A 27027-nucleotide genomic window follows, 5' to 3' on the forward strand; every position below is an offset into this window, starting at 1 on the left:
TCAACGGGCTCCCCTTTATTCGCAACACACGTTACTCCTTCAGAGAGCTCCAATAAATTGGTTAAACATGATTTCCCTTTCACAAAACCATGCTGATTACTTCCGATTACCTTCAGTTTTTCTAGGTGGCCTGCTATAGCCTCCTTAATGATCAATTCTAACACATTCCCCACAACAGACGTCAAGTTAACTGGCCTATGGTTAACTGTGTTCTGCCTCCTGCCACCTTCTTGAATAGAGAGGTTATATTTGCTAATTTCCAATCTGATGGAACCTTTCCAGAAACTAGCGAATTTTGAAAAATTAGCACCAAAGCATCTACTACTTCATTAGCCACCTCTTTCAGTACCCTAGGATGAAGTCCATCAGGACCCGGGGACTTGTCAGCCCCCAGCTCTGTCAGTTTGCTCAGTAACACTTGCCTGGTGATTTGTAATTTGACCAAGTTCCTCTCTTCCTTCCACCTCCTGATTTACAGCTGGAATATTTATTGTATCCTCAATAGTATATTCTTTATACATATGCATTTACATGAAAGTGAAAAGCTTCAAAGAAATTGCCTGTGGTCTGTCTGGATGGAAGTGAAAATATGTACCTTCTCCTTTAGTTTAACTGTGTACAAGTATGTTCATTCAAATAAAAATCCCTCAAATATTCACTATTGTGTTGTATTGGGCATAGCCTTTTATACACAGTGTCCTTTGAAGACAGCATGTCTCCTTACCTCATACTGTTTTTATTTTACAGGCTGTAGAGCAGTGCATAGCTCATATAGAGCTGTGATTGCTTATTCATTTTTGGTAAAGCTATCCCGAGAATAAACAAGCCTAGTTTGTGCAACTCATATCTCTTCTCTCTACTAAATGTGCAGAATATTTCACGCTTTCCTGGGATGTATTTTTATTCTGCGAGTAAGGCAGACTGGAGAGTTTGTGAGTGATTTCCAATGAGTTACAGTCATCTTTTCCCACAGACAAGCATACTTTTCATAGCTTAAAATGTTATTGGAATTTTTTTTAAAGTTATTTCTTATTTTCTTAAACCAAAGCAAACTGCAGGGTGATACCTTTAGCACATTGCTAACCATCATGGGTAAAAGCCCTGGAAAGTATTTCAACATTTGCCAGACCACAAGTATGATTCAAGAGTATATAGTGAAGCCTTTTCTTGCTCATTGCTAAAAATAGGATCAGAAGTTTCTTACACAGTATATTCTGGCTGCTTGTGGTTATTTTCATACACTTTCCATAGTTGCCATTAATTTTTTTTTATTCATTCATGGAATGTGGGTGTCGCTGGCTAGGCCAGCATTTATTGCCCATCCCTAATTGCCCTTGAGAAGGTGCTCGTGAGCTGCCTTCTTGAACCGCTGCAGTCCATGTGAGGTAGATACACTCACAGTGCTGTTAGGAAGGGAGTTCCAGGATTTTGACGCAGCGACAGTGAAGGAACGGCGATATAGTTCCAAGTCAGGATGGTGTGTGACTTGGAGGGGAACTTGCAGGTGGTGGCGTTCCCATGCATTTGTTACCCTTGTCCTTCTAGTTGGTAGAGGTCGCAGGTTTGGAAGGTGCTGTCTAAGGAGCCTTGGTGGCTTGCTGCAGTGCATCTTGTAGATGGTACACACTGCTGCCACGGTGCATCAGTGTGGCGGGAGTGAATGTTTGTGAATCGGGTGCCATTCAAGCGGGTTGCTTTTTCCTGGATGGTGTCGAGCTTCTTGAGTGTTGTTGGAACTGCACCCATCCAGGCAAGTGGAGAGTATTCCATCACACTCCTGACTTGTGCCTTGTAGATGGTGGACAGGCTTTGGGGAGTCAGGAGGTGAGTTACTCACCCCGGGATTCCTAGCCTCTGAGCTGCTCTTATAGGCACGGTATTTATATGGCTACTCCAGTTCAGTTTCTGGTCTCTGGTAACCCCGAGGATGTTGATGGAGGATTCAGTGATTATAATGCCATTGAATGTCATGGGGAATTGGTTAGATTCTGTCTTGTTGGAGATGGTCATTGCCTGGCACTTGTGTGGCATGAATGTTACTTGCCATTTATCAGCCCAAACCTGGATATTAACCAGGTCTTGTTGCATTCCTACATGGACTGCTTCAGTATTTGAGGAGTCGTGAATTGTGCTGAACATTGTGCAATCATCAGCGAACATCCCCACTTCTGACCTTATGATTGAAGGAAGGTCATTGATGAAGTAGCTGAAGATTGTTGGGCCTAGGACACTACCCTGAGGAACCCCTGCAGTGATGTCCTGGGACTGAGATGATTGACCTCCAACAACCACAACCATCTTCCTTTGCACTAAGTATGACTCTAACCAGCAGAGAGTTTTCCCCCTGATTCCCATTGACTTCAGTTTTGTATGGGCTCCTTAATGCCATACTCGGTCAAATGCTACCTTGATGTCAAGGGCAGTCACTCTCACCTTACCTCTTGAGTTGAGCTCTTTTGTCCATGTTTGAATCAATGCTGTAAGGAGGTCAGGAGCTGAGTGGCCCTGGTGGAACCCAAACTGAGCGTCACTGAGCAGGCAGATGCATCTGCGGCAGGCAGCTTGGTGAGGACGAGGTCAGGTATCATCTGCCGCATACCCAAGTCTAGCAGCTATGTCCTTTAAGACTCTGCCAGCTCGGTCAGTAGTGCTGCTGCCTGATGGATATTGAAGTCCCCCACCCAGAGTATATTCTGCACCCTTGCCATCTGTGGTGCTTCCTCCATGTGATGATCAACATGGAGGCATACTGATTCATCAGCTGAGGGAGGGCGGTAGGTGTTAATCAGCAGGAGGTTTCCTTGCCCGTGTTTGAGCTTGATGCCATGAGACTTCATGGGGTCTGGAGTCGATGTTGAGGACTCCCAACTCCCTCCCTACTGTATACCACTGTGTCGTCACCTCTGCTGGGTTTGCCCTGCCAGTGGGACAGGACATACCTGGGGATGGTGATGGCAGTGTCTGGGACATTGTCTGTAAGGTATGATTCCATGAGTATGATTATGTCAGGCTGTTGCTTGACTAGTCTGTGGGACAGCTCTCCCAACTTTGGCACAAGCCCCCAGATGTTAGTAAGGAGGACTTTGCAGGGTCGACAGGCTGGGTTTACCATTGTCGTTTGCAATGCCTAGGTCGATGCCAGGTGGTCTGTCTGGTTTCATTTTGTTTTATTGTCTTCGCAGCAGTTAAATACAACTGAGTGTCTGGCTAGGCCATTTCAGGAGACATTTAAGAATCAGTCACATTGCTGTGGGTCTGGAGTCATATGTAGGCCAGACCAGGACAGCAGATTTCTTTCCCTAAAGGACATTAGTGAACCAGATGGGTTGTTACAACAATCGACAATGGTTTCATGGCCATAATTAGACTTCAAATTCCACCTTCTGCTGTGTTGGGATTCAAATCCATGTCCCCAGAGAAATACCCTAGGTCTCTGGGTTACTAGTCCAGTGACAATACCACTACCCCACCGCCTCCCGCTGGTGTCAATCACTTTGCAGTCAATGTCACATGTAGGTACATTGATTTCTTGGTTAACTAATTGGGTTCAAGCATTGTAGTTCCCTCTTCTAGAAACCAAACTTTTCAGTTTAATTAGACTATTTTCGGTGTAGTTATGAAATTTTGTACTTTTGATGGGTATTAATTGCTGTATGCAAAATGTTTCACAGTAGGTCATTACTATCTTATCTATAGCAACTACCTAGTGATGGTTTCAAAAAGATATTTATGATGATGGTTGTTTGTTATTCAGCTATACTAACTTTCTGCTCCCAGAATAAATTCTCAGATTTTAAAATATTTTTTTGACAAAGATTCACTCCAAAATTCACATATGTCAATTATACGATTTACAAACCTCTTGTAATTTTTCAGAGTTTTTCAAGATTTGTTTCGATGACCTCTTTCCACCTACACAGGAAAGATTGTATCAAGTGTGGTCTGTTGTTTTCTATGAGCACATCTCCAGTGCACCATCAAAAGATTATTGGAGTTTCAACCTGTTACACTTTAGCATCAGTCTGTCACATTTTAATAATTGGCTTACATAAGTAGGATCTTATTCAGCTAGTCATTCTGATTTTCCCAATAATACGATTGCTACCACCACTATTCAGGAATGAGGAACCAACTGCCACTAAACAGACCAATCAGATTGTTCTAATAGTTTCATCAATTTCTTTTGAGCACCATTGTTCTTCCTGTTTTGGGGTCAATAGCCAAAAGCAACATTTTTAACATCATGGACGAGTTTAAAAGAAATCTGTAAACCTATCCATAAAATTAATACATTTTGAATTTTTGCAACGATTTTCCCTGCAGTCTTGCTTGTCTCTCTGTGGCCTTTAGCCTGATTTCAGTTTAATTTCTGTACCTTGGGTGGGAGTGTTCTAAGTCATGTCTTAGTGCATGGTAGAGAGGTGCCACTCAGGGGTCTTGTGTAACAGTAATATCTAGATTTTGAAGAAATACTGCAAATTCACCACACCAGGTAGAGAAAAATGTATTTCGGGAAAAGAGCTTTTGGGAAGAGATGAAAATTACTTGCCTCCTAAGCTGTTTTAGTCAACTGATGGGTAAATAATATTGCATATATTGCCCGTCGCTAAATTTTAATTCTGTGTTAATTCCAATTTCTCTTCCAAGTTACCGGATAATTTATTTTTTTCGAGTGAGCATTACTTTCAATGAACTGCAGCTTTTAAAAAATTTTTTCATGGGATGTGACCATCACTAGCAAGACCAGCATTTGTTGCCCATCCCTCATTTACTTTGACAACTGAGTGGCCTGCTAGGCAGCTAAGAGTCAAACTCATTGTTGTGGGTCAGGAGTCACATGTAGGCCAGACCAGGTAAGGACGGCAGATTTTCTTCCCTCAAGGACTTCAGTGAACCAGATGGGTTTTTACAACAATCAGCGATAGTTTCATGGCGCCATTACTGAGACTAGCTGTCAATTCCAGGATTTTATTAATGAATTGAATTTAAATTCCACCACTGTCATGGTGGGATTTGAATCCATGCCCTCAGGGCCTCTGGATTACAAGCAGTGACATTACCACTATACCACCATCTCCTCTGTGTATTTATAAGGCCCTGTAAGTTCCACTATCAGAGGTATGTAATATTTTTATCTCATGATGTACTCCTAGAATAAATTTGTGTTGTGTTAGCAATAGCCCAGATATTGTTCTCAGAAGCAAAGGAACAGCTTTTGCTGTTAGTTCACATCCAGTTGCCCAGGGACTTTGCACAGGGCTGTGAGTGGAGCTTTCCACTAATCTGGTATTTGATCCAGTGTGGCGCCCTCAGCAGGGAATCAGTGGCATCTGTGAGCAGGACAAACAACAGGGAAGCTTTTTAACCAATCAAATTATAGAGAGAGAGTCATAGAGTTTTACAGCACGGAAACAGGCTCTTCGGCCCTACGCGCCTCTGCCGACCATCAAGATTGAGGAACCTTCACTGAGATGTGCAGACTGCAAACGAGGAAGTATGAAAAAAATCATATTTAATCATTGTACAAGAAGCAAAATTAAGATTGGTACATACAGATAGGATTATGGGAAGGAGATAAAAGAGCAAAATAAAACAAAAACATTTTTTTAAAAATCTGAAACATTAATTTTCTTCTGAGGGAATAAGATGCTCACTAGTGAAATTAATTTTTCGCGACCAAAGAGGTTGTTTAGCAGTAATTATCATTTAATGCACATTTAAAAACACAGCTGAATGCATTAAACCTAGCCTTTTCAGCCATTTTTAGTGCAAGACTAATGGATTAGTACTATATGTTCTCACTGTTGCTGTCATTACAGTGACGAGTCTTTCAGCGAGGATGCAGCAGTGTGCCCTGTGGAGGAGCAACAGTTTCAGATTTTCTAGTTTAACTGCACATGTAACGTCGCTGAAAGTTGCTGTCAGATTTACCCTTTAATAACAGCGAGTGGTGTTAGCCTCGCGTTATTATTACAGCAAAATCCAGACCAATGAGCTATTGGACTGCTGTGGAGCTGTGATAAACATTAAACTGCACTCTAGGTCCTGGACTGCTTGAGATCATGATTGTAATGGTTATTGTTTTTATTCACATTTTTCTTCTGTCCCAGTGATAATAGCTGCCATATTTCCTTACTGGTTTGTTCGTCTTTCCACAGTGTCTTCTGGTTTCCTTGGTCTTCCCATCTTCTTGAGCTGTTAATGTGTTACCTGCAGCCTTGTGTATGTAATCTAGGCTGTCATTTCAATGCAGTGGGAATGTGACATTGTGAGTTGGGTCATCATTCAGATGAGATGTTAAGCTAATGCTTCATCTGCCTGTTCCAGTGATTCAGGTGGTGTTCAGGATCTCACGGTACTATTAAACAAAGCAGGTGGAATTTTTTTGGTGAACTGGGCACAATTGTTTGTCAGCAGCACCTATCCAGCAAATGGCAATTCAGTGCACTGCTGCTTGTAGAATATTATTGTGTGGAAAATTGCTGCCACATTCGCTGACATCACAGCAGTCATTGCATTTACAAGTAACTTGTGGCTTTTGAAGTACTTTGAGCTGTTGTTAAAGTGATAAAGTGCGTCTTAAATTTAAGTCTTATTTTTAACTCTCTCTTTGCTGTGTTATATGCCACCAGCTTGATGTAATTCAGTTATTGCACACTGGTGTCAAACTCCAATCTGCCACTTGGGGAATTTGTTTTAAATTCTGTATGTGTACATATTCAGGTTATACAGCTTTTGCACTTGAATAAAATTAGAAAACATTTTTTGTAACAGTGAATTTTCCTTGATCAACAGCTGGAATATAAAATATCCATTTCCCTACCTCTTCACACAGGAAAAACAACACCTAGATTTTATTTTTTGAACTTTAAAACTGAAATTTTTTATAAATTGTACCCTATGAATTGATCATTTTCAGGTCCTCTGTGCTTGCGAGAATATTTGGTTGATTTCTGATTCATATTATAATTGTAACTTTTTTGATTCTTGCTGTGTAAGAAACGGTTGTACTAATAGTCTGTTTTTATTACAAATCAACATGTTGGGTTATTTACATTTATGATGGCTTTAACATTGCTTATTGTCAGCAAACTCTTGATAGAATATGCACATGTGTTTATGTCTTTCATTCCTTCTAATTATAATGGAATATTATAATTTTCTTTTTCCATTAGATCCCCATTTGCTGCTGTGACAGACTATTCTGTTACTAGAAACAATGTCATTCAGCTCTGCCTGGAACTGACCACCATTGTACAACAAGTAAGGGAAATTCTTTACTGTTGAGAAGTTGTGTTCATTCACTAATCCTCCTATGCACCATATAGGATGTTTTTCATTTCTGTGTTGTGGCTATTTTTGATTTGTCTGATTGAAATTACTAACTTATGCTGATTTGTGGCCCCATGCATACTTCGATTCTGGGTTGGAACTACTCAAATTGAGCCTGTTACCCTGTTTGCAGCCATACTGATCAGTAGGAAAAATGTGCAATTTGACCTTGGGGGCCTGTATATTTTTTTTTTCTGCAGGTTGTTTTAGTTTTAGTTTAGTTTAGAGATACAGCACTGAAACAGGCCCTTCGGCCCACCGAGTCTGTGCCGACCATCAACCACCCATTTATACTAATCCTACACTAATCCCATATTCCTACCAAACATCCCCACCTGTCCCTATATTTCCCTACCACCTACTTATACTAGTGGCAATTTATAATGGCCAATTTACCTACCAACCTGCAAGTCTTTTGGCTTGTGGGAGGAAACCGGAGCACCCGGAGAAAACCCACGCAGACACAGGGAGAACTTGCAAACTCCACACAGGCAGTACCCAGAATCGAACCCGGGTCGCTGGAGCTGTGAGGCTGCAGTGCTAACCACTGTGCCACTGTGCCGCCCACTTGTTTAAAGATCTCACTAAATTCGATAGATAGAATTAGATAGATAGATTTTCTGCATTTAAGCTGACATACTAAACTTTACAAGTTATATTAAACAATTCAAAGTTTGTAGAGGGGAGGCCTTTGCTGCCGGGGGCCCTCCATGGGTGACAGATTGCCGATGGAGGAGGGCCCCACCCCACCAGCTCCCCCCCACAAACCTTCAGGGAGGTCGCCTCATTTTACTAGGTGACCTCCCTGCCTGGCAAAAGGTACTCCCAGCGGTGGTGGGAAGAATGTAAGTGGTTACTGATTGGCCACTTAAGGGCTTCAATTGGCCTCTGGGCAGGAAAGCTGTCTTCGGCCTTCCCCCCCACCCCCTTCATTGCGGTGCAACAGTAAGTATATGGGCCCTCCGCTCCCACCCCACCACCTTCCATTGCAATACTATGGGCCCCTCTGCCTCCCAGCCTGTTTCCGGGGGCCACTTAAATTCAGCCTGAATTTACTTTTAAATCTGACTGAAATGATGCTGGATTTTGTCTCTCTTTAATATCCTGTTTTCACTTGAACCCTTTCTCATGGTTAGTATAAACCCCAAACAGAACTTCTCTTGGGTGATTTCAACAAATATCAAAGATCTGTTTCATTCAACTAAAATTCATGGTCACTTTTTGCGGTTAAAGTTGCAATGACTGTACCAATTACAGTGAAAACTGTTGGTTCCTTTTGCTGTATTTATTGAGTAAAGCATTACTTGATTTAAAAATGGAAGAAGTGTGCAAATACAGGTGAGAATTTTTCTAAGGTGGGAGATGTTCCACTGGTAGGGCCAAATGCGGGAGGCGACTCTGCTGCGGTGAACGGCGGGACCAGGCACTGCATTTTGCCGGTGGCCACTGGGTTTGCCATCCTATTAAGGAGGGTGGTCCCCCCCAACAAGAGCTGCCAGCCCAATCAGAGGGTCAGCAGCTCAGCAGTGCCGCCACTAGTGGTGGCATTTGCTGAGGCTGCAGCTGCAGGATGTGTCCGCCTCAATGGCCGGGTGTCCTTAAAGAGAGGTAAGTGGGTAGCTGGGGCCTGGCAAGCAGGCCCTGGCAATGGGTGGAGAGGGGTTACTGAGGGCAGGCAGCACCATTGCCACTTTTGGGGGTGGGGGGGGGGGGGGGGGTTCCCTCCGTCGGCCATGGAGTGCCCCTAAAGGAGGCTCCCCCTCCTCCCCGCACCCCCCCCCCCCCCCAGCACTGGAGTCCGCTGTGAGGCTGTCAGGTTTCACTGGGCAATCTAGCCATGCGGCAGCGGGTCCTCTTGATGTGGGCAAAATGCCTGTGGAGGTGGGAAATGGCCCTTAATTGGCCATTTAAGTGGCTCAATTGGTCTCCTGGCAGGCAGCCGATCTGCCAGCTTTCCCACCACTGGTAAAATGGCATGGCAACGGTATGACGTCAGGCACACCACCACCTCCCCCTTGCCACCCTCCATGCCTTCCCACCATTTTGCCAGCTTTCCTGCCTCCCAGCCTGTTGCCAAAGGGCTGGTAAAATTCAGCCCATAGTGATGAGAAATGAATTTCCTGATGTTTTCTTCGATTATTTCCAAATATTGCTGCAGATAACTGCTGAGAGTATGATGGTAGTTGTCTGTGCATTTCACTTTTGTGTTTCACTTTTGTAGAGTTCAAGGTGCTTGCTGATGAGGAGCAAAAATCTCATTATAATTACTCATGAAAAGTTCATGTTGAATTTCTTCAAAGACATTGTGCTGTAGTAATTTCCTGTACAAGTATTTCAGCCATTAGTATCTTGTGACTTAAAATGATAATCATGTAAGAATTAGCTGCAAATTATGTATTATCTTCACATAACAGTTAATGGTAACTCCTGGTAGCTGTAAAACTTCCACTTTGAAGCTTACCTTTGCAGTGTAAGTGAAACTAAATTAGTGAATTATGGAGAATTGAATATTAAATATCAGTGTTTGCTATCTCTACCGTTCAAAACCTTGAATTCGATTGTGAATTGCCCTCCTTCAATTATCAATGTGTTTCATAAAAGATTAGGCACGTTCAAAATCATTCATTTCTTATCAGAAAAGTGAATGCTTTAAATAAAATAAAAATGTTTCACTGTTGAATAACAGAGTGGGGATTTACATCACAATTTCCTTGCATAATGAGTTGCAAAAATCTCCAGGGAAGTGGTCAACTTTGGTAAGCTACTTTACCACTAGGATGGAAGGGGAGTTGTCTAGAGACTGGTTGTAAAACAACATTGAAAAATACCTGTGAGCAGGTCACCGATTTGGCTCGCAAGCAGATAATTGAGTAAAATAGGAAAAGGGGAAGGTGGCAATGAAAAAAGAAATGCCAGATTTTAAATTAAATTTCCAGCTATCTTTCTTGCATCAGATATATGGGCCCTGAAATTTAGGCTTGCACATTTTTGGGTATATGGGTATGCAGGGTCCATTCTGTGTGCGTGAATTGTGATGAATATTATATTGAAGCCGATAAGGCATCAGAGCACCCCGGTGAAGAGTTGTACAGTATTGACTGTTGCTAATGTTGCAGCAACCCTTGGGTAAATGGGTCCGGGGATCAGATTGGTTCAGGCTGGGGATGGGAGTGGTCCAGAATTTGCAGATGCCGATGGGGGAGTAGAGGCGAGTTAGATATAGGGTCAGGAGAGCATTCCTGACCCAATATTCAGGTAAGCAAATGTAAAATAATTCCCTCCCAGGCAATCCCAAGATCTGGTTTCCCTGAGACAGCCAGACCTGTTGTGCACTCCTAACATTTTTTTAATTTGTAGTTCAGATTTAAATCGTTTTTTTGTTAATTTTAAAAGTTTTAAAATTTGGTTTCAAGCACAGATGCAATTTTTCAAGTCCTACATTAAATGTTTTTTACTTTATCTATGCAACCTTTACTTTATTACTGCAGGCTGTAAGTGTAAAAATTAGAAGTTGGGCGACTAGGTACTCATGAATAAAAAAAACACCTACTTTTTACAAGCAAGCACAAAAACTAAAATTAGAGGCGACATTTATTCATCACTGTAATATTTCCAACTTGTGAGTAGCCTGGTAAAACGGGTGATAAAATGTCTGCCTCCCTGCCAGATGGTTGTAGGTTTGAGCTCAGAAGTATTCTGTCACTCAAATCTGTCTTGCCAGCTGCTGCTTAGGTGTGAATTTCACTAGTTCTTAATGTGAATCTTGCATAACTGTGCAAAAGATTTCTTGGCATAAGGCATCTCCATGTGGGTGCAAGAGTGGGAAACTTGGTTAGAAACAGGCTCCAGATCCAGTGACATAATTGCTTCCTTATCAAAATTGGTTTTAGTCTATAACAAGATCTTCGAGCATAAACCTTTTTAACAACTCAAACCAGCAACCACTTGGCGAAACACTTTCTGCTTGGATTGGTCTGCATGCTTTTCTATACCCAAGTCACTCACCAAAAATGTATAACTTTACTTTGAATGAGATTATCTAGTTGCACCAATTTTGCTCCAGGATCCAGAATCTTGGCGGATTTGTTGGAGGGTGGGGTGGGGTGGTTGGCAGGGGAGAGAAATTCAAGATCAATGTACTTTTCTGGGGGTTTTAAAGTAATGCGGGGTGGGGGGGGAGGGAGGGGAGTGAATTTTGGGTCGCAATCTCCTGCACCAATCCTTACCCATTTGGCAGCCAGCAACTTCTGGGCGTACAGGATGCCAGTCTGAAACAATGTTCAGGTGCACTGCATTAGCATAAGTTGGGCTCCTATCACCAGTTGTAGGGTTCCGATTGAAATTGGTCAGCAAATGGACAGAGGCTGTTTAGTGTATTCTGTGCCCAGTTGTTCTGGCTCTTGAGTGGCCTAACCATTGGTTCTTGAAAGACTGCTGGAGGGCATTCAAAAAGAGGTAAGAAAATGCTTTATTAGTTTACTTTCTGTGTAGCCAGGAGGAGAAGGATTCCATAGAAATACTGCAGGTCATTTCCAGTCCAGTTTGTCCCCTCCACTTTGCCTCCCACCCCAAGATGTACCTGTCGGCCTGCTCAGTGCCAGAACCAGCCGGAATTGATCAGCTCTGGACGCCAATCTACAGCTCACTGGTTTAATGCAAATGATGCTCAGGCCCAATTTTGGTGAGGGCTCAGGCTGACCTCTTCGGGCACACATTTGGATAGATCCATCCACTTATGCTGAAACAATACAAGTTGAATCACTCCCATCCGCCCCTGCCACCTCACGGCAGTGTCCTAGAAGGCAGAAGTCATCCCTCTTCTCGCTTGAGATCTTAGTCTGCTCTTTTCCAGTGTTCACCTTGATTTCATTATGTTGTTATTGTTACAGCCAGGTGAGGAGGAAGTCCCAGGCTCCGCTCTTGCCCTTCCACTTATTTGACTGCAACATGGCTTATTCATTTTTAAACAGTGGTTGTGCTTACCACCTCAGTGTGTGTTTTACCTTTTACCTTCAATGTGATCATGAAAGAACTAATCAGACAGGTTTTCTTGAGTTTAAAGAAGAAAGAGGTGAGTTTATTATACTTAACAATCTAAAAACTATCTAGAAAAAACAATAAATTTACACCACACATTCACATGACACTCACACACATACAAATAGATTACAGAGGAAAAAGTAGATTTTGTGGTTGGATTAGAGTCCAGAATAAATGGAAATTAAATACACAGTCTGTGAAGTTGGATGATTTGGTGGTCTTCCGGCTGAAGTTGTATTTTTGAAGTCCTTGGCTGGTCAAAATGCACTTTGTGGCTGGCCTGCTTGGCTCAAGGCTTTGTTGGAGGCAGTCTTGTAGGTGGCTCTCTTCCCTTTGTCTGTATCTGTAGCAATCTGTAGGTTTGGAGTCGCAGATGGGCTTCAAGCTTGTGTTATCTGGAGAAAGAGAGGGAGAGGTACACAGCCTTCCTGCTGCTTCAAAGTCTGAGTTACTGTCCATCTGCCTTTGTTCAAAGAAACTTTTAGCTTTCACAGAGATGGACAGACGATCACATGATTGCCTCTGTGTACTCACTGGAACCTTTAAATGATACTCAAGGTTTGGAATTGGCTCCCCAAGCACCAGGATACCAATATTTACACTTGGAGGGGTTTTCTCTTTCAAAGTCAATGTGCTCGGATTGCCTTGAATGCCGTGCTAATGAACCAATCTTAGGTAATTCAATCAATCATTGTTCTGGGTCCGTGCTGCTCAGACCTCTGTCTCAGGATGGGTCTTTAGGATGTGAAAAGGTCTTTCAGATGCAAATTGCAGTGCCCACCTTGGCTGCAGTTTTTTTTTAAGTTAACTGCAGGATTTTTCCCATTAAAAGTTTCATGTAAGTTTCCAATTGGTGAATTAAAAAATCCCTCATTTGGCATATCTTATTTTCTTGACATTATAAACAAACTCTGAATCTGCATGACACCAACTCATACAGCAGGTTTCATGCTGGGGCTGATTTAGATTTGTGAAAGGCACCTCCTAGTATAAATTGGAAACAGATTTGACTCAATTGTTGATCTTCAATAAGGATAACAGTTTTGAGCATATGTATTCTTTGTTTCTTAGTACCTGTATATCGTCCATTACAGATTATATTTAAAATCCCAATTAAATTCGGTCTCTTGCTTTAAATCTCTACTGTTATAGCACTGTCCAGGGAATATGGTTTAATTACCACTCTGTGACAGAGGAAAAATCTGTGGTTAGTATAATTTATTGCACTGTAGCGATGAGACTATTCTCCTGTAACCCTTCAGTACCTGCAATTACCACACATCCTTAGCTGTAAAATTATGATATTTTAATTTATAATGTAGCTGATACAACATATCAAGTGTGCCAAGTGTAATAAAATACTTTGTTTTTTAATTTTGTACCTTTGTTGGCAATGGGGATTTGCTTCTGACTATTTCTGCATTTGTCAGTGTTATTCAACCAAATGCTGGAAATGTGAACCTCTCAGCTGTGTGAATTGATAACTTGCCTCTTATGAGTCATGGAGCTAGAAATTTCAATGAACTCTTTGGGGAAAAAAAAGTGATGAAAATCGACTGAATTTATTTTTTGTTTTCTTTTCGGAGAGAACTATTGCCTACGTTTATAACGTAAGTCCTCATTAGTAGGATTTCCATTCTTAGAGACCAAGACTTATGGAGAAAGCTGAAAGCCACCTCACACAAAGCTGTGGAAAGCTTAATGCATTCTCTGTGCTTGTAATGATGCTCATTCAATTTATTATACCACAACTCCATTTGGTATTTTAAGGCAATGGTGAAATCGGTGTGAGGGAGACCTAAAGCTGTGCATGCCATCAGGAGATCAGAAGAAAGTGACGCCTGTCCGATTTGAATATTGAAATCGGTCACCTTGCCCGAAGCCGGCAGAAGTGATGCTGAATCCAGTGGTTCTAAACGATTCCCGGTGTTCGGTCAGTGCTTGGAAGGTGTGCTGCAGGGAGGATTGGAGTAGGGGCCACCCAACGATTCCTGCACTCTTGCTGCTCTGAGCCCCTCGAGGGATCTTTCTGAATATATTACTTAACATGACTTCATCTGGCCACTCTGCTGCATTCTACCAGCTTTCTTACTGGGTTTGACAATGCACAGCCCCTTGCCTGTAAAGTTTCATCACGGCATTAATGTCGTTGCTGGACTACAACTTTTAGATTTAGTTTAGGTCCCCGCCTGCCTGCGGTGGGACCCTTGAACAGCTTCAGAATCAACGAAGAAAGAATGGGAACCAGCCAACCTCGGACTTATAAGTGAACTCGACCAATTTTTATCCTTACCACACACTGGGCTGCGGCAGGTGAAACAAAATGGTGGCCCGCATGCGGCAGCTCATTTAAATATGCAGAGCGGGCTGCCCCCCCCCCCCCGGCCACAATCGCATGATCGGGGCAGCCTCGGTGATGCCGTCAGCTGCCTCTGGCAGAGACTGGCGCCATTTTTAAAGGGCTGTCGGACCTGCACCGACACTGCAAATTTGAACCCTGTACCCCTCCCCCGACAGCACTGAAAATAAGTATCTGACCCGCCTCCCCCTAAATGCATTGCAAATATATGGTCGTCCCGTCTCCCACCACCCCCCCCCCCCACTACACCAAAAATGTTCTGATTCCCCTTCCCCACCTCGGTGGCGCCAGCTTTCCCTGGACAGGGATGTGAAGGTGCCTGAGTGCTTCCCGTCGCACGGAGAGTCCTGGACAGCCAGTAAGATGGGAGAATTGTATGCAAATGTATTCATGACCTTTATTTCGTTATTTAAAGTCGTGTCCCGTCGCTGAGCGACAAGGGGCCACAATGAAGCCTCGCCGCCATCAGGAAGATTGGGCCCGGCTCTGTGGCTGGCCGCTACGATCTTCCGGACCCCCGCGTCACGGAGCCCGGCATCGGGAGCTCAACAAAATTCAGCCCAGTATTCCCGTCTAGTAGTGGCAGGGTGGTGGGGTTTGAACAACTCTGATATTTAACCGTTGAATCTGAATTTACTCCACAATTCATTCATAGTTTGTAGTTTGATGTTTGTTATTTATTTGTTGTTACACGTTCACTGGATAAATTCTACAGCAGACAGCAAAAATACAGTGTTAGGACTTGCTCATCGATTGGAATAATTTGTTGTATAATATTCCACAAGCAAGGCATTTAGCAAAGTTTTTCCTTGGTATCTGTAATCAACTTCTCAGAAACTCTGGTTAAGAATGATTTTTCTCTGTCTCCCCCTATAGGATTGTACTTTGACTATGTTATGACTCAGCTAAGGTTGGTAGCTTGGCAGGTGGATGGAGCAGTGCCCTACTTGTGTGTGGTCATGTATGTCTGTATACTACTGCACAATGCCACCTGCACACTGCATGTTCCCTTGAGGATTGCTGTGTATTAAATTTCCCTGTAATTTACTGTAAACCTTTTCCACAATGCTTTACTGGCATCATCACAAAACTGCAGAATGCCTTTATGCAAATGTCATTTGGCACAGCACTGACTGGAATGTTCCTGAGAACATGCAAACAGTTCTGTAATTTGGAAAAATGGCAAAGTTATTAACTGTAAAAAAGTATTTGCATGAAATAACAGATATCAGGAGTTGAGTTATATTGCTTGCAGTATAAATGTGGGATTTAGGTAATGATCATTAACCACTTGAGTATAATGCATTATATCTTATTTCTGTTAGTGCTATTTTTAAAATCTATTTTGTAAGTTATTTTTCTTCACTTTATAGTGTTATATAGTTTATCTAGTTTTCCTGACCATGCAAGAATTTTGTTCTGAAACCTCTGCCACATTTGAATTGACTCTTTTTTTCTCGATTTTGACAATTTGGATGAGAAACAGCGTGAACTCCCTTGTGATAAAGCTATAAAGCAAAAACAGCAGTCGGCTTTGTAAACATAACAGGTGAAATGCGCTATTTCATTTTGAAAATAAAATCTTAGAAAAAGTGTAACATATTGTTAAAATTGAGCAGTAAGTGGCACTAGCAGTACTGTCACGCAATATTTCTTTATAAAAGTTGCATCTAGTTGCATGTAAGGTTCATAATACGGTAGATAACCAAACTGAATATCAAAAGTACAGAGGAGATCTAACAAAGAGAATAAGAGGCACAATGAGAGAGTATGAGAATAGATTAACTGCTAACATAAAAGGGAATCCAAAAGTCTCTTTTTAACACACAAATTGTGAAAGGGTAATCAAAGGAAGGATGGGCCGATTAGAGACCAAAGAGTAGAGGTTCTTGTCGAGTCAGAGGTCATTTCTGCAATACTAAATGAGAACTTTACATTTATCTTCACTAGAGAAGAGGATTATGCTAATGTAGCAGTAAAGGAGGAGGTCGTAGAAACATTGGATAGGATAAAAATAGAGGAGATACTTAAAAGATTGGCAATCCTCAAAGTAGAAAAGTCACCCGGTCTGGATGGGATGCATCCTAGATTAATGAGGGAAGTAAGGGTGGAAATTACGGAAGCTCAGACCACAATCTTCCAATACTCTTTGAATATGAGGGTGGTGCCGGGAGACTGGAGGATTGAAAATGTTACACCCCTATTTAAAAAAGGAGAGATAAACCCAACAACTACAAGTCAGTCAGTTTAACATCAGTGGTGGGGAAACTTTTAGAGACAATACAGTCATAATGTTATACAGCACAGAAACAGGCCCTTCGGCCCAACGCGTCTGCATCGACCATCAAGCACCCATTCAATCTAATCCCATTTTCCCACACTTGGCCCATAGCCTTGTATGCTATGGCATTTCAAGTGCTCGTCTAAATACTTCTTAAATGTTGTGAGGGAGGCATAGAATATAAGAGCAGAGAGGTTATGATGGAGCTGTATAAAACGCTGGTTAGGCCACAGCTACAGTACTGTGTACAGTTCTGGTCACCACATGAAAAGAAGGATATGTTTGCACTGGAGAGGGTGCCGAGGAGATTAACCAGGATGTTGCCTGGGCTGGAGCATTTCAGCTATGAAGAGAGACTGGATAGGCTGGAGTTGTTTTCCTTGGAGCAGAGAAGGCTGAGGGGGTCCTGATTGAGGTATACAAGATTTTGAAGGGCATTGATAGGATAGATGGGAAGAAACCTTTTCCCTTAGCAGAGGTGTCAATGACCAGGGGGCATAGATTTAAGGTAAGGAGCAGGAGGTTTAGAGAGGAGTTTAACCTGGAACAAAATTAATTGGCATTTGGGATATTAAATAAAAGTCAGCATGGATTCGTTCAAGTCAAATCTTGTTTGATGAACTTGATTAAGTTCTTTGATGAAGTAATAGGGATGGTTGATGAGGGTTGTGTGGTTGTTGTGTATATGGGGTGGATTTTATGCTCTTCCCCATGGCTGGTTTGGAGGCAGGGAGAGCATAAAATTGGATGGGATGGTAGCAGGGGGTTGGGGGGAGGACCCCACCACGATCCTGCCTCTGCCGGACAGGTTTTCTTGAGTTTAACAAAGAAAGATGTTAGTTTTATTGTACTTAAACTGATCTAAGTAAAATAATAAACTATGCTCTAATTCACACACAAACACACTCGAGGGTCACACGCACACACACACACACACACACACACACACACACATGAATAGTTACATCGTGGGGATGGGTAGATTGGTCGAGTTAAAGTCTATAGAAAAAAGGGGTATACAGTCTGTGGAGTTTGGTGATACAGCTGACAGTCATCCAGTGATTCAAGCATGGTAGCTAGCAGTGTGTTTCTTTGCAACTAAAACAGCCCATGTTTGGGGATTCCTTTTTCACAACCAGGGTTCCATTGTTCAAATGATAGTCTTGGTGCCTTGCTACTGGGAACAGACAGTACCCTTAAATTTCCCAGGTCTTGGTTCTTGCTAGGTCGGGTCAGATACTTCGTCTCCACCTCGTAGGCCTTGGAATGTAGGATACAGTGTTGCAAATTCAGTGGCCCTCTTAAGCTGCTAGCAAAGTCACCTTTTATCTCTTCCTTTTCAATTCATTAAAAAAATAAATTCAGGTCCCGAGCTGGTGGATTAAAAAATTATCATTCAGCATAGCATGTTGGCATGACAAAAGATTTTAAGGTGTTAGAGGGTGCAGAAGAGATTTACTCGAGTGGTACCATGGATTTGAGTTACGGGGAGAGACTGGAGAAGCTGGAATTGTTCTCTTTAGAGCAAGAACGATTAAAAGGAGATTTAATAGAGGTGTTCAGAATCATGAAGGGTTTAGATTGAGTAAATAAAGAGAACCTATTTCCAGTGGCAGAAGGGTCGGTAGCCAGATAACACAGATTTAAGGTGACTGGCAAGAAAAAAGAGGTTACATGAGGAAACACTGTCATATGCAATGAGTTATTATGATCTGGAATGCACTGTCTGAAAGGGTGCTGGAAGAGGATTCGATAGTAACACTCAAAAGAGAATTGGATAAATGCTTGAAGGAAAGACTATAGGGAAAGAGCAGGGGAGTGGATAGCTCAACGAAAGAGACAAGCTGAATCAAATGGGCACCTGTGCTTATCATTCTATGAGATTATAATAAGTTTCAATCTTTTGATCTTGATTGGGTATCGCCTTTTATTCTATATATATTCTTCAAAACCTTAACTCTGCCTAACCATTAGCTGGTCAGGATTTGATCGATCAATTAGCAGATGCGGTATTATCTCTGAAAACAAAAACAGCGGGATATTTAATACTTCATCTGGTTAGCTGCTTGGAGATGTCTTGACAAAACTTATTAGGTTCAAGACAGCAGAATTGTTTTCAATCTGTTATGAATGTGCAGAAACATATTTTATACTTTATTGTCTCATTCTGGCTTGGACAGCAAGCACAGAATCTGCAAAAGAAATTGAGTTGAGATGAATCTAATGTAAATGAAGAATCTCCATATATTTTTCTGTTGACAGCCAACAATAAATGAAGTGTTATGCTGTATTTTAAGATGCATGTAAGATAAGTCATAAACTTAGAAATGAACTTAATGAAAAAGGTAGTTAGTGATTTTTTTTCCTGTCTTTCTGAATGATTAATTTTCAGCATTCTGATGTTGCTATAAAATACTATTTGCATTGAGCTGTCCATTCTGCTCAAGAATAATTGCTTCATATGTGGGTGTCACAGTGGAAGAAAATTTGAAGAATATACTGCTGCATATATAAAAACTTCAGATTTATTTATGAGATGAAAAACAATTTGTGCTTGACCTTTATAAAGCTTTATATGATGTTGTGTTGCCTAAAGCTTTTAAAAATGGCTAGAACAACATTTAAAACTCAATTATCTTTACATTTAGTGGTGTGCACTGTTTATGTAATTTTGACAGTCTTGCATAATTTTCTTTTCCTCCCCCTCAACCATGCACAATTCCACTCTACAGTAATGACTTCTCAATAAGTTGCTGAACAATAGTATATTTTGATGATATGTGATTTGTATTGAAAGTCTACAAAAATATTGTAAGCAAAGTCTCTCGACAGATTAAAAGTGGAGAACACTGACTAATGTTTGTTTCACGGGAAAACATAACTCGGCCAACTGCTTCACGTTGAATGCCACATATTATTGGTGATTATTACGAGTTAGGTTTGAAAGCCCTTGTTTGAGTTGCTTGCTTGAGTTTTTTTGGTGTAAGTTCACTTTGCATCCTCCCTAAAAAGGGAAGGAGGGATTGAAGGAAGAGAAACCAACAGCAGTGGGTACATCTGATCATAACTCTCATATACACCTTCTAAAACTTGATGATGAAACAGTACAGTCAGATACTTGGGATATCTGGATTGCTCTTCCTCTAGTCATATCACCCTCTGACCCCTGACAGCACAGCTGAGATTGGGAACTTGCTTTGTGAAAATCATGTACACGCTGCCATTTGTGGTAAAACAGCTTAAGTCACCAATACACTTCACATAATGATATTATTTCTGCAAAATAATTCTTCAAACATTCATGGTTCCCAGCATCTGTAAATAACATGAAGCTAATCAGGGGTTGGCTGTCCTTCGTGCTTTCTTTCATGAAAAGAGATTATATATGTATTTTAAAAATAAACTAAAAAACCTAGGCAAGCGTATAAATAAACGTCCATTATCAGATGCCCTACTCTGCAGGAAATGTAAGTTCCTTGATGTTGAAATGATTGTTGTTGACTGATTAGTTCTCCTCATTGTTTAAATACTTTTCTTGCCAATTTTCTCCTTCACTGCACCTTCACCCCGCCATTCTCAGCTTTTTAAACTGCTTAAAATCTGATTCAATGGATGTTGGTTGCCCTTCAGTACCTTACCCGAATGGCCATTGTGGGAATGAGTCATAGAGGCACAGAGTCATTTACAGCACAGAAGGAGTCCATTTGGCCCATCGAGTCCATGCCGAATAGCATAATGGCTAATGCTACTGGACTAGTGATCCAAACAAATGCTCCAGAGACATGAATTCAAATCCTGCAAAGGCATTTGGTGGAATTTAAATTCAGTTAATTAACAAATTTGGAATAAAAAACTAGTCTTAGTAATGGTGATCATGAAACTTGTCGTAAAAACCCATCTGATTCACTAATGCTCTTCAGGGAAGGAAATCTGCCATGCTTACATGTAACTCCAGATCCACTCTTAACTTGACTGTTAACTGCCCTCTCAAATGGCCTAGAAAGCAGTTGTATCTATGCAACTACGCAAAGAGTAAGAATAAAACTGGATGGACCACCCGGCATCGACCTAGACACCAGAAACAGCAAAGGTACACTCTGCCCCATCGACCCTGTAAAATCCTCCTCACTAACATCTGCGGACTTGTGCCAAAATTGGGAAAACTATCCAACAGAAGAGTCAAGTAACAGACTGACATAGGCATACTCACTGAATCATACAATACAGCCAATGTCCCAAACCCCGGCATCACCATTCCTGAATATGTCCTGTCCCACTGGCAGGACAGACTCACCAGAGATGGCGGCACAGTGGTATACAGTCAGGAGGGAGCATCGGGTCAAACCTGGACAAGGAAACTTCCTGCTGATTAACAACTACTTCCCTCCCTCAGCTGATGAATCAGTGTTCCTCCATTTTGAACACCACTTGGAAGAAGCATTGAGGGTAAAAAGGGCACAGTATGTACTCTGGATGGGGAATTTCATGTTGATCACCAAGCGTGGCTCAGAAGCCCCACTACTGACTGAGCTGGCCATGTCCTGAAGCGCGTAACAGCTAGACAAGGCCTGCGGCAGCTGGTGAGACAACCAACAAGATGGAAAAAAAACTATAAGACCTTGTCCTCCCCAATCTACCTATCACAGATGCATCTGGGCATGACAGTATTGGTAGGAGTGACTATTGCATGAAGTCCCATCTCCAAACTGAGGATACACTCCATTGTGTTATGTGGTACTACCATCGTGTTAAATGGGATAGCTTCAGAACAGATCTAGCGGCTCAAAAGTGGGCGTTCATGAGTGGCTGTGGCCCACCAGCAGCAGCAGAATTGTACTCCACCACAATCTGTAACCTCATGGTCCAGCATATCTCTCATCTACCATTACCATCAAGCCAAGGGAGCAACCCTCGTTCAATGAAGAGTGCAGCAGAACATGCCAAGAGCAGCACCAGGCATACCTAAAAATGAGGTGCCAACCTGGTGAAGCTACAACACAGGACTATTTGCATATCAAACAGTGGAAGCAGCATGCTATACACAGAGCTAAGCGATCCCACAACCAACGGATCAGATCAAAGCTCTGCAGTCCTGTCACATCTCGTTGTGAATGCTGGTGGACAATTAAATAATTAACGGAGGAAGAGGCTCCAAAAACATTCCCATCGTCAAGGATGAGGAAGCCCAGCACATCAATGCAAAAGACAAAGCTGAAACATTTGCAACCATCTACAGCCAGAAGTGCCGAATTGATGATCCATCTCAGCCTCCTTCTGAGGGCCCAAGCATCACAGGTGCCAGTCTTCAGCCAATTCGATTCACTCCATGTGATATCAAGAAATGGCTGAAGGCACTGGATTCAGCAAAGTCTATGGGCCCTGTCAACAATCCGGCAATAGTACTGAAGGCTTATGCTCCAGAATTAGCCACCCCCGTAATCAAGCTGTTCTCTACAGCTACAACACTGGCATCTACCCGGCAATGTGGAAAATTGCCCAGACATGTCCTGTCCATAAAAAGCAAGACAAATCCAAACCGGCCAACTACTGCCCCATCAGTCCACTGTCAATCATCAGCAAAGTGTTAGAAGCTGTTGTCGACACTGCTATTAAGTGGCACTTACTGAGCAATAACCTGCTCACTGATGTTCAGTTTGGGTTCTGCCCAGGCCACTCAGCTCCAGACCTCATTACAGCTTAGGTCCAAACATGGATAAAAGAGCTGAACTCCATAGGTGAGCTGAGAGTGACTGCCCTTGACATCAAGGCAGCATTTGACCAAGTGTTGCATCAAGGATCCCCAGCAAAATTGATGTCAATCGGAATCAGGGGAAAAACTCTTCACTGTTTGAAGTCATACCTAACACATAGGAAGATGGTTGTGGTTGTTGGAGGTCAATCATCTTAGCCATTGGACATCACTTCAGGAATTCCTTATGGTAGTGTCCTAGGCCCCAACCATCTTCAGCCGCTTCATCAATCACCTTCCCTCCAACGTAAGGTCAGAAGTGGGAACATTTGCTTATGGTTGCACAGTGTTCAGTAACAATCGCAACTCCTCAGATGCTGAATCAGTCCATGCCGCATGCAGCAAGACCTGGACAACATTCAGGCTTGGGCTGATGAGTGGCAAGTAACATTCATACCACGCATGTGCCAGGCAATGACCATCTCCAACAAGAGAGAATCTAACCATCTCCCCTTGAAATTCAGTGGTATTGCCATTGCTGAATCTCCCACCATCAAAATTCTGGGGGTTATTGTTGACCAGAAACTTAACTGGTCCAGCCATAGAAATATGGTGGCCACAGCAGCAAGTCAGAGGCTGAGAATTCTGCGGCGAGTAACTCACCTTCTGCATCCCCAAAGCCTGTCTGTCATCCACAAGGCACAAGTCAGGAGTGTGATGGAATACTCTCCACTTGCCTGGACGGGTGCAGCTCCAACAACACTCAAGAAGCTCGACACCATCCAGGAAAAAGCAGCCCGCTTGACTGACACCCCATCCACCACCTTCAACATTCACTGCCTTCACCGATGACGCACAATGGCAGCAGTGTGTACCATCTACAAAATGCACTGCAGCAACTCATCAAGCTTCCTTAGGTAGCATCTTCCAAATTCATGACCTCTACCACCTGGAAGGACAAGGGCAGCAGATACATGGGAACACCACCACCTCCAAGTTCCCGTTCAAGCCACACATCAGCCTGACTTTGGAGCTATATTGTCATTCCTTCGCTGTCACTGGGTCAGAGTCCTGGAACTCTCTCCCTATCAGCACTGTGGATGAACCTACACCACATGGAATGCAGCAGTTCACGAAGGCAGCTCACCACCTTCTCGAGGGCAATTAGAGATGGGCAATAAATGCTGGCCTTGCATGTGATGCTGACATCCCAAGAACGAATAAAAAAAAACCATATATGAGTATTGATGTTGAGCTGTTTGACCTCTTGGGTATTGGAGCTGAGCTAGATTCTATCTTTGCCGAATGCCCATACGATGGGCTGGATTTTACGCTGGAGCCGCAGGTCCCAACTTTGGGTTCGGAAGTTGGTGCAGCTTACGTTGGCATCTTGAGCGGTGAACCACACACGATCAAGTGGCGGCTGGCCAGTTAAGTTGAATGAGGTGCGGGGGCTGTCCAAAACAGTGGATAGTGGTGGGGGTGGAGGCAGAGATGCTGGTGTCAGCTGACACTGCGGTAGGTGCTATCAGCATAGTTAAAGGGCTGCCAGCCCTGCATTCAATGTTTACTAGCTAAGGCAGAGGATTTCTTCAGGGGAGAAAGTCTGCACAGCGATGGCAGAAGGAACATCCCAGGTGACCTCACACTTTAGTGCTGCCTTCCTCCAGGTGCTTTTACAGGCTGCCAGGGAAAGGCAGGAGATACTATTGCCTAAGGACAGGAGGAAGAGACCTGGTAATCTGACTAAACAGGCCTGGCTGCAGATAGTGGAAGGTGTCAGCAGCCGTGGGGTTACACCAAGGACCTATGGGGTCAGGCTCAATTACCTCATCCGGGAAGCAAAAGTGAATACTTCATAACCATTGGCCTCTTGGGCCTTGCATTTTTCAGAGGAGGAGGATGCACTGGGTCGAGAGGGTGTGCCCACTCAGATGTGGGCAAAGTGTCAGGACATGCAGAAAAGCTGCCTGAGGCTGGGAGAAATGGCCCTGAAAGGCAGCCTTTAGTCATTGGAGACCCTCACCAGGTCCCTGGTAAGGGGCCGGATACTGTAGGCATCTGTGTGCCCCCTTTAGTAACAGCTGGATTACCACCAGCATACGTCTTGGGATTGTCCCAGCTGAGTGACCAACAACAGTCATCTTTGTTCTGATGAAAGTTCACAGACCTGAAACGTGAACTCTCTTTTCTCTCTCCACAGATACCACCAGACCTGCTGTGTATTTCCAGCACTTTTGTTTTTATAACATTCATTTTTGTGTCTGCAGCAGAAAATAGCACACAATTGCAGAGAGCAGGCCGAGACCGGCAGTGGACTGCCAAATCGCCATGTTCTGAGCCCAATGGAGGAGGAGGCCAAGGAGCTGGCATGGCTGTAGAACGGATGTTGCATTGCGGACAGAGGGACAGTGGCACCTTTCCAAGACAGTGAGAAAGGCCACCATGAAGCACAAGGGTGCATCTGCAGTGATGGAGCCATGCTGCTCATGAAGTGCCTACAGGGGTTTCCTACATTGGGGTGTTTGCTAGTCGGAAGGGGAGGCCCTTGATCCTTCTATGTCTCTGCTCTCATGCAGGTCATATAGACCAGCAATGAAGAGCCCCTGAGATTGTGGGAAAGCTGGCTATCTCTGAGGGGAATGATGGAGCCTCAGAGGGTGCATCGTCACCTCATATCCCTGCACCTTCCACCAGCGCAGATACTCTCACATTGGTGGGTATGCACTCATGGTTAGATTCAGGCACACAACCTGATGGACACAGCACCAACGTGCCTGAGCAGCTAATGGAGGCTGTGACAGACCAGGCCTCTGACAGTCTGAGGACTGTAGGAGGCCAGGCCCATACTGTGCACCAGGCTCATAAGGTACTTCTGGTGTTGCCAGCATCATGGGAAATGCTGCAGCTGCAGCAAGAGCTCAGGCAACATCTGTCAGAGATGTCAGAGGCTATGTGTGCTCAAGCATGGATGATGGTGGAGTCCATCCAGGCCTTCGTTGCTGCACTGTCTCTGACTGATGCACGTGTAGCATCCTCCATTGAGAGATTGACAGCACTCCTGGAGAGTCACATCTAGCACTCAGTGCAGGGTATTTGTGCATACCCTCGTCTTGACCTTGAGCTCAAGGCAGCAGTGGCAAGGTGAGAGGGGATGGGGGGGTCCTGGAGTCACCAGCCAGTCTGTGATCAGGTCAGCAGGGAGTCATACGTCTGCCTTGCAAGGAAGGAGGTGTGGCTGCCTCCTACAGCTGGGGGCTCCTCTCAGGGTGCTCCTGGTGCAAGCAGTTTCTCCGCCCTCTGCTATTGACGCCAGATCGTCCTTCATCCCTGACAACAGAGGGTGGTACTGCTTCTTTGTATGAGGCCCTCAGCATGCCGAGGTCCTCCAGGCCTAAGGCATCCATAGGACAACCGCCAAGGTTATCCCTAGCCAAGGGGAAGCAAGGCCAGCAGCCTGCCTCCACTTCAGCTGACAGCACAGGGCAGTATCCCATAGGGGTGCACGCAAAAGAATAAAGAAGAGCACCTAGAAGCAAGGTGATACACAGGTGAATGTCTAATGTAAATAGGATAGCATTTGGTGTCACAGATAATAAGCTCTATATTCTTTTGTGGCGTTTGCCACTTCATTTCAACCCTACCTCTGTCAAGGGGCTTGAGGTGAAGGATCATTCTGTGAGGGATCAACTCTAGAGCCTTGCCAGCTGAACGCTGCACACCTGGGTGTTGGGCGAATGCTTCCTGAAGGAAGGAAGGAATGTGACAACAGGACTGCAAAATGTTAAGTCTTTATTGGTCAATCTACAACTGGCATTATGGATCAAAGGAAACACAAATGTATAAAGGCATTGTGAGCCTCCCTTGTACATCTCTCGTGGTGTTTCTGCTCTTGTTCCTGGGGTCCTTCATTTGGCGATGCTTGGCCAGTTTCCTCCTCTGCATCCTTATCGTCCGAGGAGGCATCGCGCTCCCCAATATCCTCGTTGTTCAATGCCTCCCCCCTCTGTAGTGACAGGTTTTGCAGTGTCCAGCAGACCATCATGATACATGAGACCCTTGCCGGGGCATACTGAAGGGCTGCACCGGACCGATCTAGGCACCTGAATCTCATCTTGAGTAGATCAATGGCCTGCTCGATGGTTACTTGCTTTGTCCCGTGGCAGGTGCTGTATCTCTCCTCTGCATCTGTGTGTGGGGTCCTCACAAACATCAGTAGCCATGTTCTCAGTGGGTTGCCCTTCTATCCAAGGATACATCCCTAAAGGCACACGGGAGGCTGGAAAAGCTCCAGCATCTGGGACTGACTTGATATGTAGGCATCTT

At 43.5% G+C, this 27027-nt stretch overlaps 1 protein-coding gene across 1 annotated transcript in view; it reads left to right on the forward strand.

Annotated features, from left to right (window-relative positions):
* The window catches only part of cnksr2a (connector enhancer of kinase suppressor of Ras 2a), a 613293-nt gene that overhangs the window by 139047 nt on the left and 447219 nt on the right, over positions 1–27027 (forward strand). Inside the window, exon 4 of the mRNA XM_068039874.1 lies at positions 7176–7263. Within this exon, the coding sequence (XP_067895975.1) occupies positions 7176–7263 (88 nt within the window). The remainder of the gene's footprint in view (positions 1–7175; positions 7264–27027) is intronic.

The sequence above is a fragment of the Heterodontus francisci genome, chromosome 10 (genome assembly GCF_036365525.1).
Source record: "Heterodontus francisci isolate sHetFra1 chromosome 10, sHetFra1.hap1, whole genome shotgun sequence".
Classification (NCBI taxonomy): Eukaryota; Metazoa; Chordata; class Chondrichthyes; order Heterodontiformes; family Heterodontidae; genus Heterodontus; species Heterodontus francisci.